The following is a 14,551-nucleotide window of genomic DNA, read 5'->3' on the forward strand; positions in this document are numbered from 1 at the left end:
GAAGAGCTGATGGATGTGCAGACTGTCAGGGACATCAGTGAGAGCAAAAATCCACTTTGGGGCTTTGAGATCATTGCCAGGACACAAAGTGGTAATCAAGCATTCTCTGACCCTCTTTCCATGGAAAATCCCAGCTATCCCTGGCTGCTCAGGAAATGCCTGACCCTCTTTCCATGGAAAGATGGACATTGTCTTCTCCTCCCCTTGTTTTTTAACATAAGCACCTGCTGAAGTTGCTACCAACAAAAGGTGAGAGGAGCCACATCACCCCAAGCAACTGCACCCTCTCAGAGGAGGAGAATCCCACAGAAAATACAGATTATAAACCAGAAAACCCTTCCCAATTTCAGAATATGGTAGAATTTCTACAGCACTCAGATGTACTCAGCATACATCCCCAAAGGTAAATATCAAAGGATGGTTTGGGTTGGAAGGAACCTTAAAAAGAATTTAATGGTGCAGAGGAGTTCATCACTGCCACCCCTTGCAAAATTAGGAATTAAGAGCCTCAGAGCTTGTGTGCATTTCAAACCAACTTTTAAACCCCATCAGCCATGCATAAATAAAGCCATGCATTTTCCATGTCCTCAGGGTAGGAACTAGTTTTGTTTCAAATATCAACAGACACCATTTAATGTACAATATACCCCCTGAAATCTTTGTACACTTAATGTACAATATACCCCCTGAAATCTTTGAGGTAAAGGGCTGCTTCCACAAAAGACACTTCCAGCTTATTTCAGGAGCATCTTCACAGACCAAACCACCTGTGGAACAGAGCAGTGACCAAAGGGCATCTTCAAAAGCAAGCTGTGCAACAAAAATTGTCAGCTTTTGCTGAAGCAGCAGCTTTTGTTTCTCATTTACCTCCACAGTATAAACAAAAGTTAAAAGAATATCTATTTTTTTAATAAGGGTCATTAATCTCTCAGTAAATATGTGGAGGAGAAGGGTGAGTTTTCTAGGGCAAAGCTTACTCTTCACTGCAAGTTTTACACAAATTAATTTGAAGGCCTAACCCTAGAACAAATATATTTCAAAAAAATTATGCTTTTCTTGGACAAAATCCATTAATCTGGCCAAAGTTCTCAAAACATCCAGCCAGGAACCTAAATTACATGAATTTAGGAAGCATCAGTCAATTTAATTGGAAGGTAGATACCTAAATGTTAACTTGTAAATGAGCATCTTAAAAACACTATTTGGGGGTTTGGGGTGGGTGTTTTTGTTTTCCCCTTAAATAAAAATGTAAATGAAAATACAAAAATGTAAATGAAAATACACAACAGGCTGAAGGAACAATTACATGGAAGTTTTTCAAGGTCTTTAAGCCTGATTGCTTAACTTTGGTAACTAGGAAGGGTTGTGACTGCTCCTGTGCGAACCAAATTTTTAAGTTCTGGTCACACATGTCTTCAGTCCCTTGTTACTGTGACCAGTTTGCTGGGTGACACTGTCAGAGCCCTGGTGAAACTCCTGAAGCTGGATGGCATCTCACTCATCTGCTTAAAAACCTGATTTTTCCAGGATAAAATTGGATTCCTTCTTGGTTTTGCACGTTTCTGAAGATAAGAACCAACAACAGCAGAAATGTGTCTTGATCCCCTGACAGCCTCTGCAAGGCTGTTTTGAATTGGGGTGAAATAACAGCGTGGAGCTCTGGGGTTTTATAACTTCATGTCATTCCCATCTCCTCAGCCATCACAACTCCTGTCAAGTAAAATTCTGAGCCATTATATCAGGTTCTCTGTGGTTCATTGAGAAACAACAAAGGGAACATTCTCTCCAGGTTATAGCACTGACAGGGGGGAAAAAAAAGAGTATCTTAGACCAGTTGAGAAGTATTTGGAAAAGTTCTAACAGCAGGACTCTTATTAAAATAAGTGTAGGCTATAAGTCATAGGGATGCAGGCAGAAAAAAGCTCTGCTCCCAACTTCAGCTCTTTAAGAAAACAAAAGTTGGATCCCAGAAGGAAATTTAAGTATTTCTGAAAAGCCTGATAGCAATCTTTACAAAAGAGTATTTGATATCAAAGGAACTTCACTTTTTCTTTTCTCTGCAGGGTGCTGATTTGATTTCCCTAAGGAAAAAAACAACCCATGGCTCCATCCCCAAAAAAATCCCTTTTTCCAAAAGCAGCAGCAGTCTGGGCTGCCTCACCCAGCAACCTGCTGGAGCTTGTCCCACTGAGTGAGAGCAAGGCTGTGCATCCCTGAATTTCACCCAGAAATGTCAAATAGTGAGGCACATTCCTGTCCCTGATGAAACCTCTGAGGGAAATCTCCAAAGGAAATGTGCACAGTGAAGCAAATTCAGGTTTCCCTGCTGTCTAGTGGGAATCACCTGGTGTGGAGCTGGCTTTGGAAAGCGTCAGAAATAGATTGAGGCTCTTATTTCCACATTTCTTAATTAATTCAAATTATATTGCTTAAATTCAAACATATATTGCTGGTTCAAGGGGCCTTAACTCATTTAAAACAGAACAACCATGGACTCAATCCACTGAAATGGATGAACTGGTTTCAAAGGAAAAATTCTTTTTATTATGTTGACTCTTAGGCTGTTAATTGAGGCAAGAGAAAACAGAGCAGCAACTATCCTTAAGAGAGTGGGTTTGATTAAAATCAATTAAATTGACACAATGATATCATTGACATCAGTGTATAAAACCACTGAAGCAAATAACTAAAACAATTAATTGGCTTATTTATAACAATAAAATGTTGATGTGTCCTGTGGTATTGAGAGGCTAAAAATGACTAACCCATTTTTAGGCTGGTTTGGGGGGAATTTGTTTGTTGGGTTTTTTAATAGTTGACACATTTCCTCTCAGAACATCATGGTTGAATAATTTTCTATAAAATACCATGGAAAAAATGGTAAAAGAAGTATTCTGCCCACTGCAAATGATCCAAGGATGAACCATACCCTGTGAAACTGGGAATACATTGGAGTAACTGGGGATTTGAGCTCAAATCCTCCAACTTTTTGTTACCCTTTAAACAAAGTTCTAAAAGAAAACAATTCTTGATGTTCAGTCAAGAACCTCCCAAGTCTCTTTCAAATGCATCTATAGGGTAGAAGTGATAAATGTATTATTTTCCTGTCCTTCTGGGCCCAAACTGGAATTACTGTAATGATACTTTAATTAAAACCAGATATTTGGTAACTCCCATAATGGGGCTGCAGCTGTACCTGCAGGTAGCAGATATGTCCCTAATTACAGAGCTAATTTAGGGAGTGTTCAGTTTTAATCATCCCAAGAGCTGCTGATATTTTATCTTGCTGATAACAAGTGGTTTGCAGGTTAATTAGCAAAATCCTGATCCTGTTTGGTATAAATCCACATTCACCTCCTCCCCAAACAGTGATCTAATCTCTCTTTATCAACTATTACTTCACTCACATCTTAAGACTTAATGCCTGATACAAGATGAAGAAACTTTGATCATTTTCTGGGAGGTTTTTCCCTCAGAAATACTGCTTCAATGAAATGAAACTGCTTCAGGAGTATGGCAATAGCAGCAAAAGTAACAGAAAAAATGGCATTTAAATGAAACTCGATTTCAATGTTGCAAGTCTCCTACCTGAATTACATTTTCAAACAAGCTGGAGTTTAATTCTTGTTTAATTTGGTGACTTCAGCTGATAAAATGACTGGTGGAAGGTGTCCCTGCCCATGGCAGGGGGTGGAATTGGATCTTTCAGGTCTTTTCCAACCCATTCCATAATTGTGTGAAACAATGCTGTCAGCAATTCCTCTCTTCACTTTGCCCCTAATCTAGGTAGTGGATGAAGGCTGGAAAATGGGTCCAAGCAATTTCCTTTTGATGCTGGAGGAAGGAAGCTCTCAGTACCAAGGTCAGTAGCAGAAGATAACAATTCCAGCTGGAATGTTCTCCCAGATCAGCTTAATGGCAGTGTCATTCCTATAAGGTCAGGTGGGCAGCTGCCCAAACTATGGAATGTTATAGAAATTAGGATGTTAGATTTAAAAATGGTATTTAGGAAGGGAGGCTCTCAGGACCTCAATTCTTCCAAGGGATCTGTCAAAACCATTGAGCTAATCATGCAGGAAGGGACATTTCTGTGGGTGAAAGTGAACAAACTCAAAGCAAAGTGCTTCAGAAAGCAAAAAAAAATGGCATTTTAGGATTTTCTTAGGGCAACAAGGATGACATCAGAATAGCCAATAATTCAAAAGCAGCAGACTGTAGATCAATTTTCAGCATCAATGTTTTCATACTCCTGTTATTCTACCTGTCCTGTCTCCTCCAAGAGTGAGAACTCATGGAAGAGTCCATGGATTCCTTCACAGCTGCTCAAATTATTTTTTTATTATATCTTTCAATAGGAGGAGCGTTTTCCCAAGCAGAGGCACAAAACTCTGAATGTACTTGCTTCATGCCAAGTGTGTGAAACTAAAACATAATTCAGACTGAGCAAGGGGTCTGGCTGGTTTTTCACTTGGAGAAAGCCCCAAAAAGCAGGGATTTCTTTATAAAAACTATGAAAGGGCATTTGGTTCTTTTCCAGATCTCTTCTATCCTCTCCTCTGCTTTTGATATTTCTGTTTATCTCTTCAACACTTGTCCTCAGTGCTCAGCCTGATCCACAAGTGAATTAGGAAGTAAGTCTTGCACTTGTCTAAAGTGGAAAATGGGGTTATTTTTGCTGTATCTCTGCAGATCCTGTTCTGATACAATGTGGAAAAATAGCTTCTCTGCTCTCCACTCTTTAGAGCTAGTGCCTTGCTAAAATTCCTCATATGAAAAGTCTCCATTATTCCCTCCTGCTGACAAATTACTGGTGTCAAGTTTTCTGCCTGATTTGAGCTGGCTGGAGAGAAAGAAGTGAACTTAAACTTGCTAAATGTGCATCAGTAGTTTGGCCTGACCTCTGACTCGCAACAATTAGGATTTTCTTACACCTTATAAATCACAGAGCAGCTTTCTGGCTAAAAAATGGAGCTTTGCATCCCATCTGCTCTCAACTACCACGTCAGAACCCTGCTGAAGGCAGCAGGAGCTTTAGATAAGCATCAAATCCATCCAAACTTCTTTCCTGAGCTGGCCAAGCATGAAATGGCACCTGGAAGACAAAGGCAGCCTTGGCAAGAGTGGGGCTCCCAGCCAGGCAGTGCCCAGGGCAGGGCAGGAGGGGTTTGCCTTGGAGGGAACATGCCTGGCTGTAAACTCAGCTCAGCTGTGGGTACCAGAGTTGTCAGAACCCAGGACATCCCTCTGGCTGCCCTGGAGGACTCCAGACCCTGTCAAGGGGCTCAGAGACCTTGGCACAGAGTCACAAACACCTGTGCCTTTGATTTAGCCCATGGGAACAATTACCAACTTTGTGTGAGGAGTTACAAACCACAAGAGTTTGAGTAGGATGACAGTGAATTTGTCACAGGGTGAAAATGTAGAATTTTGTGGATTTAGAATGGGGGTTCAGGAGGCAAGATGGAGGAATCTGGGTGTGTCCTTTCCTTCTTCTCCTTCTTCTTGTCCTCCATCTTCTGCTGTCATGGTGGCACTTCTGGATTGGTTTAGAGTAGAGACAGACTGCCTAACATAGGTGATAGGTATTGGAATCTCTGCTGGTCAGAGTGACCCCAAGATGTGTCAGAAAGTCTCTTTTCCCAGCCCAGCAGTGGAAGAAGGAATCAGAACCCTTCAGTTCTTGTTCTCAAGGTTGTTTATTGCTTCTTATCTATAACATTCTTTCCCTGACCTGCTGAGGTCTGTCCAGGTCAGACAGAGGCACACTGACCACCCTCAAGGCAGTGTTATCTTTTTATACTAAAAACTACCTGTACTTTATTTACAATAATTTTCCAATATCTATCACCTATGTTAGACAGTGAGCTTCTACCTTAAACCAATCCAAAAGTGCCAACATCACCCAGAAGATGGAGGCTAGGAAGAAGAAGGAAGAAGGACAAGGCACACCCAAATTCCTCCATCTTGGGACCCCATTCTAAAAACCCCAAAAATCTATTTTTCACCCTTTGACAAACTAACTATTATTCTACTTAATAATTATAATTCCTCATATAAAGGTGGTAATTTGCTCCATGGGTCAAAATCAAAGGCACAGGGGTCCTGGGCTCTGTGCCAAGGTCTCTGAGCCCCCTGGCAGGGGCTTGAGCCATCCAGGACAGCCAGAGGGATGTCCTGGGTTCCAACAGATAGGTATTGGAAAATTACTGTAAATAAAGTACACACAGTTCTTAGTATAAAAAGCCAACACCACCCCAAGGGTGGTCAGGGTGCCACAACCCAACCTTCTGGACAGATCTCAGCAGGTCAGAGAAAGAATGGAATAGATAAGAGAAAATAAACAACCTTGAGAAGCAGAGCTGAAGAATCTTGACTTCTTTCATTGTGGAGCTGGGAAGAGACTTTCTAATACCTTGGGAGCCATTTCAACCACAAAAACCTGACAGGAGTGAGGAATAAAGACACCACAGGGGGGACTTTAACAGCCGTGGAGACTCCCAGTTTTCACAACTATCCTGTGTGAGGAGCCAGGAGGGTTACAAGGGGATGGGGGATTGGTCACCAAGCTGTATCTGAACATCAGGACACCTGCTCTGAGCCCTGCACACACAGAACTTTGGGGGGTTATCCCCACAGTGTTGGTGCCTCTGTGGTTCCCATTCCCAAACACAGAATTTTTGGGGGTTATCCCCACAGTGTGAGTGCCTCTGTGGTTCCCATTTCCAAACACAGAACTCTGGGGGGTTATCCCCACAGTGTGAGTGCCTCTGTGGTTCCCATTCCCAAACACAGAATTTTGTGGGGTTATCCCCACAGTGTGAGTGCCTCTGTCATTCCCATTTCCAAGCACAGAACTTAGGGGGTGATTCCCATTTCCAAGCACAGAATTTTTGGGGGTTATCCCCACAGTGTGAGTGCCTCTGTGGTTCCCATTTCCAAACACAGAACTCTGGGGGGTTATCCCCACAGTGTGAGTGCCTCTGTCATTCCCATTTCCAAACACAGAACTTTGGGGGGTTATCCCCACAGTGTGAGTGCCTCTGTGGTTCCCATTTCCCAGTTACACACCACACACCTCCAGCCCATCCTGCTGGAGCTGCCAGCTGCTGCCCAGCTCTGAAGGCACATGAGAAGGAGCCCTTTTGTGCACAGAGCACAAGCAGGAGCCCTCAGAGTGGAAAAGCTCTCTTGCAGGCTTCAAAGGATACCTGCAGTTCTGGCTCAGGCACAGGAGGAGTCTGTAGCTGTGCAGTTCAACTTCAGGTGGGGTTTTTTTTCCTCCTTTTCTCCTGGTGAACCAGGTCTGTTTGACACCACATTTATTTTTAGTAATTAGCTGTTTTAGCTGTTAATTCCTCCTTGCAGCACAATCCTGCAGCACTTTGGGCTTTTCATTGCAGGGCACTCATACAATACTACCTGGGGGTTGTCCAAAATGATTTTATTCTGAATGCAACCATAGGTTCTTTGAATCAAATTCTTTCATCAGAATCAAATCTACAACAACATCCACCCAGAACACCACAGTCTCTTGTATTTTTAATTTTTAGGCTGCTTTCCTCTCAGTAGCAGAATTATGCAGGAAAAAATTAGGTCTGAGTTTGGACTTTCTACTGAGAACTTTTTTTTCCCTAATCTTATACAGAAATAGGTCATTTGCTATCAGCATTTGCACAGAACTTCAGCTTTGTTAGTGCAGAAATCTTGAAGACATAATTGAAGCAACAGAGGTGGATTAAGAAATGTTTCTATCAGGAGTAATTCAAAGTGTGTCTAAAGTTCACCTAAATGACAGCTGACCAAACAACAAACATCTTTGTTTTGTCACAGCCCCCAACACTTAATTTGAAAAAAGTGTTCCCATCCCATGAAATTGGTGCTTTATACCTAGCTTTCTTGAATATTTTTTAAAATATAAATCAGTTTTGACAGAAATCTGAACATTTCACTCTGTTTTTAACTCCTTTACCAAGCTGCTGCCTAAACTTCACTGGAAGCCTTTTATCCTCCTAGAGCTGTACCTGGCCATTTTTCTAGTGGCTAAACTCCACTTGCCAAGCCCTAAAACACTTATTTTAAATGATGTGGTTGGAAACAGCCTCTTTGTGTGGCATCTCCTGTCACACTGGAATAGCCAGAGTTTACAGGGGGCAAATGCAAGGCTGAACCTTTTCCTCCCTCTGTATTTTTGCAGCGTATTTTTGCAGTGTGAGGCAGCAATGTGCTATTTTCCCCATTCTACAGATCATATTTATGACTTGCTCAGTGTCACAGAGGATATTTGACTTCAAATACTCCATGGTGTGCCCAAATATTCCTTGAAGGTGTGGTGATACTCTGTATTTTTAACCAGCCTTCAAAAGATTCAAATCCTTTTGCCAGGAGGTTCAAAGTGGCCATTTCAAGAGAAGCTTCATGATTCAAATAAATATTATAGAATTGTTATTAACAGGCTGTTCTGTGAAATTCTGGGATATTGGAGTTCCCTACTGGCCTGCAGAGCTGGGATGCAGATTTAGGAGTGCTCTGGGCTGCCTTTGAGCCCTGAGCTAGCTCTGCATATAAAACAATCCCAAAATAAGCAATACACTATTTTAGAAAAGGTGACATAAATTTCACTGCACACACACAGGCCCAGAAATAGCTTCTGGAGCTGGCTGACCCTGCCTGTAACAAAATACCAGACTCTGCTGACCAGCCAGTGAAAACATAACATCCTTAGCCTCCTGACCCCCCTTTAAAATTAACTTTGAAACATTTTGTTGATCTATAAAAGAATAACAGAGCATCTAGCACCTATGAGTTATTGATCTCTCCACTAAAATTAGGCCCCTCTAACCCACTGGTTAATATAACACTGAGATAACTCATTGCCAGGTAATCCCAGAGTCTGGGGGGACCCTCCCTGCTTTGCCTGCAGTGGGTATTAACCACTAATCAATCTACAAAATGACAATAAACAATTATGAAAAAAAAAAAACAGAATAGAAAAACCTACAGATCCCTCTATGAAAAATAAATCTCTAAAGCCTGGTACTCCTGTGAAAACATAGCACTGGCAACCTGCTGACCCAGTCAGGAAAGTGTTTAAAAGTTCACATAACTCCTATGTAATGTCCCCTTTCCCCAAGGCTGGAATTCCAGGCTGGAGGAACTACCTCATAACTTGGGCAAATCAGCTTTTCCTGCTGAAATATTACATGACATCTGTCATGCCCTCTGATGACCCACAAGTAATTTAAAGAAATTAAATGTACTTTGGAGTTTCTTCCATTACCAAAATATCCCCTGTCCTCCTCCATCCCCACCATTCTCAGTGCTGAAATTAAGATTGCTCACCTGCAAGAACTACTCCCTCTATAAGCTTTGTAAAACTACAAATCCTCTGCCTGGAATTGGGCCCTGAAAAAATTTGGGGGGGGGGGGGATGGAAAGAGCAGCCAGTCTTGGATTAATTAAAACTTGGATGTTAAAACCCTTCTGAATTTGCATGGTGCCTTCAGCAGGCCAGGGATGCAGGGGAGAATATCAAATATGATATCTGTACAAATAGAATGTCTGTACAAATAGAATGTCTGTACAAAACTGATTCACACAGGAGCCAACATCTGAAAGTGGAAAACTGTCATTTCAAATCGTCAGGAAATTGAATTAGCACACAGCTGGAGATTAGCTGTCATTTAGGAAGATACAATCAGGGCTTGAAAGGCAAGATATGAATTGTCTTCCTTCAAATTATCTCAAGGAGTGTAGGAAAAAAAGAAGTGTTTCCATTAAAACCAGGCACTTAGAGAACTCAGATATGCACTGAGCTCGTCAGACTTCATTTAGTTTTCTTTCTAAAGAGCAAATTGCAGTTTGCCTCAACAAAAATAATGAGCTGCACCTCAGGATCATTAGGTACTTTATCATAAATAGCTTTTTTTTCATCCCCAGTTCCACAAATTCACTGTGACTGGGTGTTAGGTCTCCTTGTTACTTCTCCTTTGCACAGCACTTCAAAACAGAGGGGCTGGATCTGGTGGTTCTTGTCTCTTTTGGGCTTAACTGCCTTTTAATTTCTGAATTGAGCTTAAAATCCCCTTAAAAAGTGAAGCCTCTATGTGGCCTTGCATCCCTTGTGGTCAGCTGCAGGTTATTGCTCTGTCACCCTCACTGTCCCCTCCTCTCTCCCACCTCCAAATGCTCAGTGCTGGTTTTATTCCCGTTCCAGTGCCCCTATTCCCATATTTCAGCCTCCTGGGAATGACTACAAGGGCCAGCTCCACAGGATGCAGCAGCTCTAGCTGAGCCATGGGGAGAAGAGGGAAATTTGTGGGTTGAATTAACCCCCTTCCTTTGGTCCCCAAGCCAAGTGACACTGGTGGAGAGTGCATCCTTCAGGGCAGGAGCCACCTCTGTGCCTTCTTCATGGAAAAGATTGAAGCCTTGTGCTGTGAAATGAAATGGGAAAAAAAAAAAAAAAATCAGGCACGGGACAGGGCTCGTGGAGATTGAGCACGCTCCAGGCTCTCAGCTTTACAGCCTCACTATATCCCATTATCCTCCTGAATTCTGATCCCATTCTGCAACCCAAGGCAAAAGCAGAAATCCCTTAACCTCAAGGTTTGCAGATCCTAACACAACAGGGTGTTGTGGGGTTGTGAGGGTCACCTGGATGAGGTGAGAGATGAGAATTTGACTCCAGGTTCTTAGAAGGCTGATTTATTATTATATTATATTATATTATATTATATTATATTATATTATATTATATTATATTATATTATATTATATTATATTATATTATATTATATTATATTATATTATATTATATTATATTATATTATATTATATTATATTATATTATACAACTATACTAAAGAAAGAGAAAGGAGACATCAGAAGGCTGGAGAAGAATGAATAATAAAAACCTGTGAGAGACTCAGAGAGTCCAACACAGCTGGACTGGGATTGGTCATTAATTAAAAACAATTAATATATTTGGATAAACAATCTCCAGGCCACATTCCAGAGGAGCAAAACATGGAGAAGCTGAAGCTTCCCAGCTTCCCAGGAGAAAAATCCTGACAAAGGGACTTTTCAGAAAAGATCATGGTGACAACAGGGCTCTGAACTTGGTGAGGGTCCCTAGAGCCTGCTGCTTTCCTGCAGCTCATCATTTAACAAAAGCTGCCTACAGCCACCCTTTCTTTTGCCTCCAGAAGCAGTTGGAGAAACCAATGGCTTCTGTAACTTTTCTCCTTTTTTTTTTTTCTTTCTTTTGGCTAACAGTCTTTTGGGAGAACAGAGATAACAAAGCAGATTTTCTCCAGGATCATGACCCAGAGCTGATCAAAGCAGGGGAACGGGAAGAAGTGGAGGAGGAGATCAGAGTGCAGGTGAGCTTACAATAGCAAGAGGACACTGCTCACATGCATTACCTGGGGAGATTTTTCTCCAGCTGCAAGAACTGGCCCTGGCACAGCCCTTCCCTCCCTCCCTCCATAGTCCCTTCTACCTGTTCTGTGCTTGTTCAGCTGAACATTTGTGGCAGAACAGAAAACTGAGGAAGGTCCCTCTGTGTTTGTCTTGGGCAGGTCGATGAAGTGATGCAGGAGAAGCTGCTGAGAGTCAAAGAGGCTGTGGATGGAGAGACAGGTCCAGGTCAGGTCAAAGCTGCCAAAGAGAAGGTAAGAGCAGCAAGGTGGGAGAATTGAGGGGCAGCCTCAATTCCATCAGTGCAAACCTCAGGGACAAACATCAAAATGTCCCCCCATAACATTTACTGAATCTCAAGTCAGGAGCATCTGAAAATCTCTTCACCTGTGGCAATTTTCAGGGCCTTCTCCATTAGCTCTTGCTCTTTAACTTGTATAAATATTGCTTAGGGCAAGTTGAGCTATTCCAGACATAAATCACTACAAAATATTTCAGATTTTCACCTTCCTGAAATCCTTGGATGCAGTCAAACAGCAAAATGGAAGCACCCTCTCTTTAGGGTGACCAGTTCAGATTTATAGTTTTCCAAGGAAAACAGGGATCTGGAGGCCAGTGAGTTTTCCAGCTGCTGGCTGTTTTCCTCCTGAATAAGGACTGGTTATTATGTTTCAAGACCATACACCAAAAAAATTCCCTCTGAATGTTTTGATGTAACCTTTCATTTGTCTGTAACACCACATAGATCACACACAGCCAGGTACTCATTATGTTACTACATCCTCTTGAAGGGTTTGGGAATTTGCAATTAAGCCAAGTTTATTTAGGCATAAAAAATAGCTTAAACCCTCCCCAAAATATAGCACATGTCATGTTCACATCTAGTTTTATAGCATTATCATATGAAGAATTCCACTGCTTGTGGTTCTCTAAAATTCCTTACCAAAGCATTTAAATTAGAGATCATGTCAGTGCAAAATCACTCAGAGCTTACAGCCCACCACTCAATCAGCAGATCCACTCAAAACCCTCAGGGCAAATAGCCAGCCCTAATCTCATGCTGCATTTCATTTCTGTAATACCTTTTAGCATGCAAATACTTGCTGTTGCTCTACTTCTACTCAAATTATCTTTAAAAATGCTCTTTCACCTGACAAACCTCCAGGGACAATCTAATAAGAAAAGACTGGGGCAGCTCTGAAAGCTGATCCCATCTGGATTCCTAAATCTGTTTCAAAAATAGGGGGGGCTTAAGACAGACAGACAAAATATTGCAACAATCTCCCCCAAGTTTTCATGGGCAGCCACATTTAGATCAGCTGGTCTGTGCCCTGCTGCAAAATGTCCCATTGGAATTACAGAGCTTTATCTTAGGGGCTGGGTTGGGTTTGTTTTTTTCCCTTCAGTGTAGTGTTGGAATAGCTTAGGGTGGAGATTATTTAAGATTTATTTAACTTTTATCTTCCCAAGTTGTGCCAGTAGCCTGAGAGAAAGAGGCAGGGAAAGAAGCACTAATTAGAGAATAGAAATTCCTTAAAGATTTCATGTAAAATAACCCCACCCAAGCCAAAACAGTTCTGTTTGAGGGATGGGGAACCAAAGGAAAGGTGCAGTTTAAGTCAAAACACATCTTCCCTGTGCAAAGCCATTTAAAATGTCCATTCAGCACTGGCAAAGGCTTTTTCCAATTAGTGTTTGCATAAATATCTCAGCCATAAACCAAACCAGTGCATACCTGTGCACACAGACTGCAGATCTGCTTTAGGATAACCTGCTCTAGATAATAAGAATAATATGAGCTGGAAAGTTTTGGGAATGCCTCATTAATTTATTATTCAGCAAAAAAAATCTCTAGTTTTTCAAGCAACGTTTGAGGTTCCATATGTCTCCCCTCAGCTCTGCAGCACAAAATAACAGGTTCAGGTTCTCATTGTAGCCAGGAGTGTGTCTGAGTTCAGTGTGAAACATCCTCCTGCCAAAAAACAAAGGGGATATTCTGCATTCTCAGGAGAATTCAACATTCTTCAGAGGAATCAGACCTTCTCCTGCACTCTGGCAGTGGGCAAGGGGCAATGAAAGGGTCATTTCTTCAGGAGAGCTTTTACAGGTGGAATTTTGTGTCTAGAGACCATTATCCCAAATTCCTGATGCCACATTTGGCCATTCTCTCTGTTTTAGGGAGGGATTTCTTCTGCTCTCTTTGTCAGGGAATAATCCCTACCAGAGGCAGGTGTTCTGTGCCTGCCCAAGCCTTAAGATGAGTAGCTCACAACTCAGAAAATTTCTGTCAAATCCATATTAAAAACAAAAAATCTGCCTCACCCACAGGAACCAATCTGAGTTTTAAAGTCCCTTTTGTGGGGAATACAATAAGGACATTTTGGAACTTGAATCTAAAGGGAAATTTCTCCCCTCCAGTCAGTGTTCCAGACTGGAAATCATGGCCTCTCAGGTCTTAGATTTAAGAAAAACAATATATAACATCTCCAGGCCTAGCCAGAGCCACTCCTTTATTTTCATCAGTTCTTTATCACTGATTCCCAAACCTTCAAACACCACTTACTGCTAAAAGCTGACACTTAGCCCTACCAAGGGCTGCTCTTAGACCTCCTGAAGAGAAGAGGAGTTTCTTTGGAGTGTCTTCCTTTACCAAAATACCCCATCCTCCTCCATCCCCACCATTCCCACTGCTGAAGTTAAGATTACTCACCTGAAAGAACTATTCTCTCTATAAACTTTGTAAAACTACAAATCCTCCATTTGGCAGCTTTGTGGAAGAACAAACTTGGGTGAAAAAAAATTGTTCTTCTCATGACAAGTGGGTCTCCAGAGCAGCAGACTGATGTGGAAATAGCAAAATTAATTAGATTGCAGCTAATAGTCAATAAAGCACATTGCTGTTGCTGGAGTCACAGATCCTGTGTGTGGTGGTGTTCACAGGGGTCCCAGGATGAGGGAAGAGATGAGAATCTTGACTCCACGTTTCAGAAGGCTGATTTATTATTTTATTATATATATATATATATATATATATTATATTAAAAGAAAATGAGATATTAAAACTACACTAAAAGAATAGAAGAAAGGACTTCATCAGAAGGCTAGAAAAGAAAGGAATGGAATGATAATAAAA

The 14,551-nt window shown here is 41.6% G+C and overlaps 1 protein-coding gene across 2 annotated transcripts in view; it reads left to right on the forward strand.

The window, feature by feature from the left end:
- Positions 1-14,551, forward strand: part of IQCA1 (IQ motif containing with AAA domain 1) — a 106,810-nt gene that overhangs the window by 59,306 nt on the left and 32,953 nt on the right. For both annotated transcript variants that reach the window (XM_066553380.1, XM_066553381.1), the window contains exons 9-11: positions 3,787-3,862; positions 11,275-11,381; positions 11,580-11,672. In XM_066553380.1, coding sequence (XP_066409477.1) covers positions 3,787-3,862; positions 11,275-11,381; positions 11,580-11,672 — 276 coding nt within the window. The remainder of the gene's footprint in view (positions 1-3,786; positions 3,863-11,274; positions 11,382-11,579; positions 11,673-14,551) is intronic.

This window comes from Molothrus aeneus, chromosome 7 (genome assembly GCF_037042795.1).
Source record: "Molothrus aeneus isolate 106 chromosome 7, BPBGC_Maene_1.0, whole genome shotgun sequence".
NCBI classification, from domain to species: domain Eukaryota; kingdom Metazoa; phylum Chordata; class Aves; order Passeriformes; family Icteridae; genus Molothrus; species Molothrus aeneus.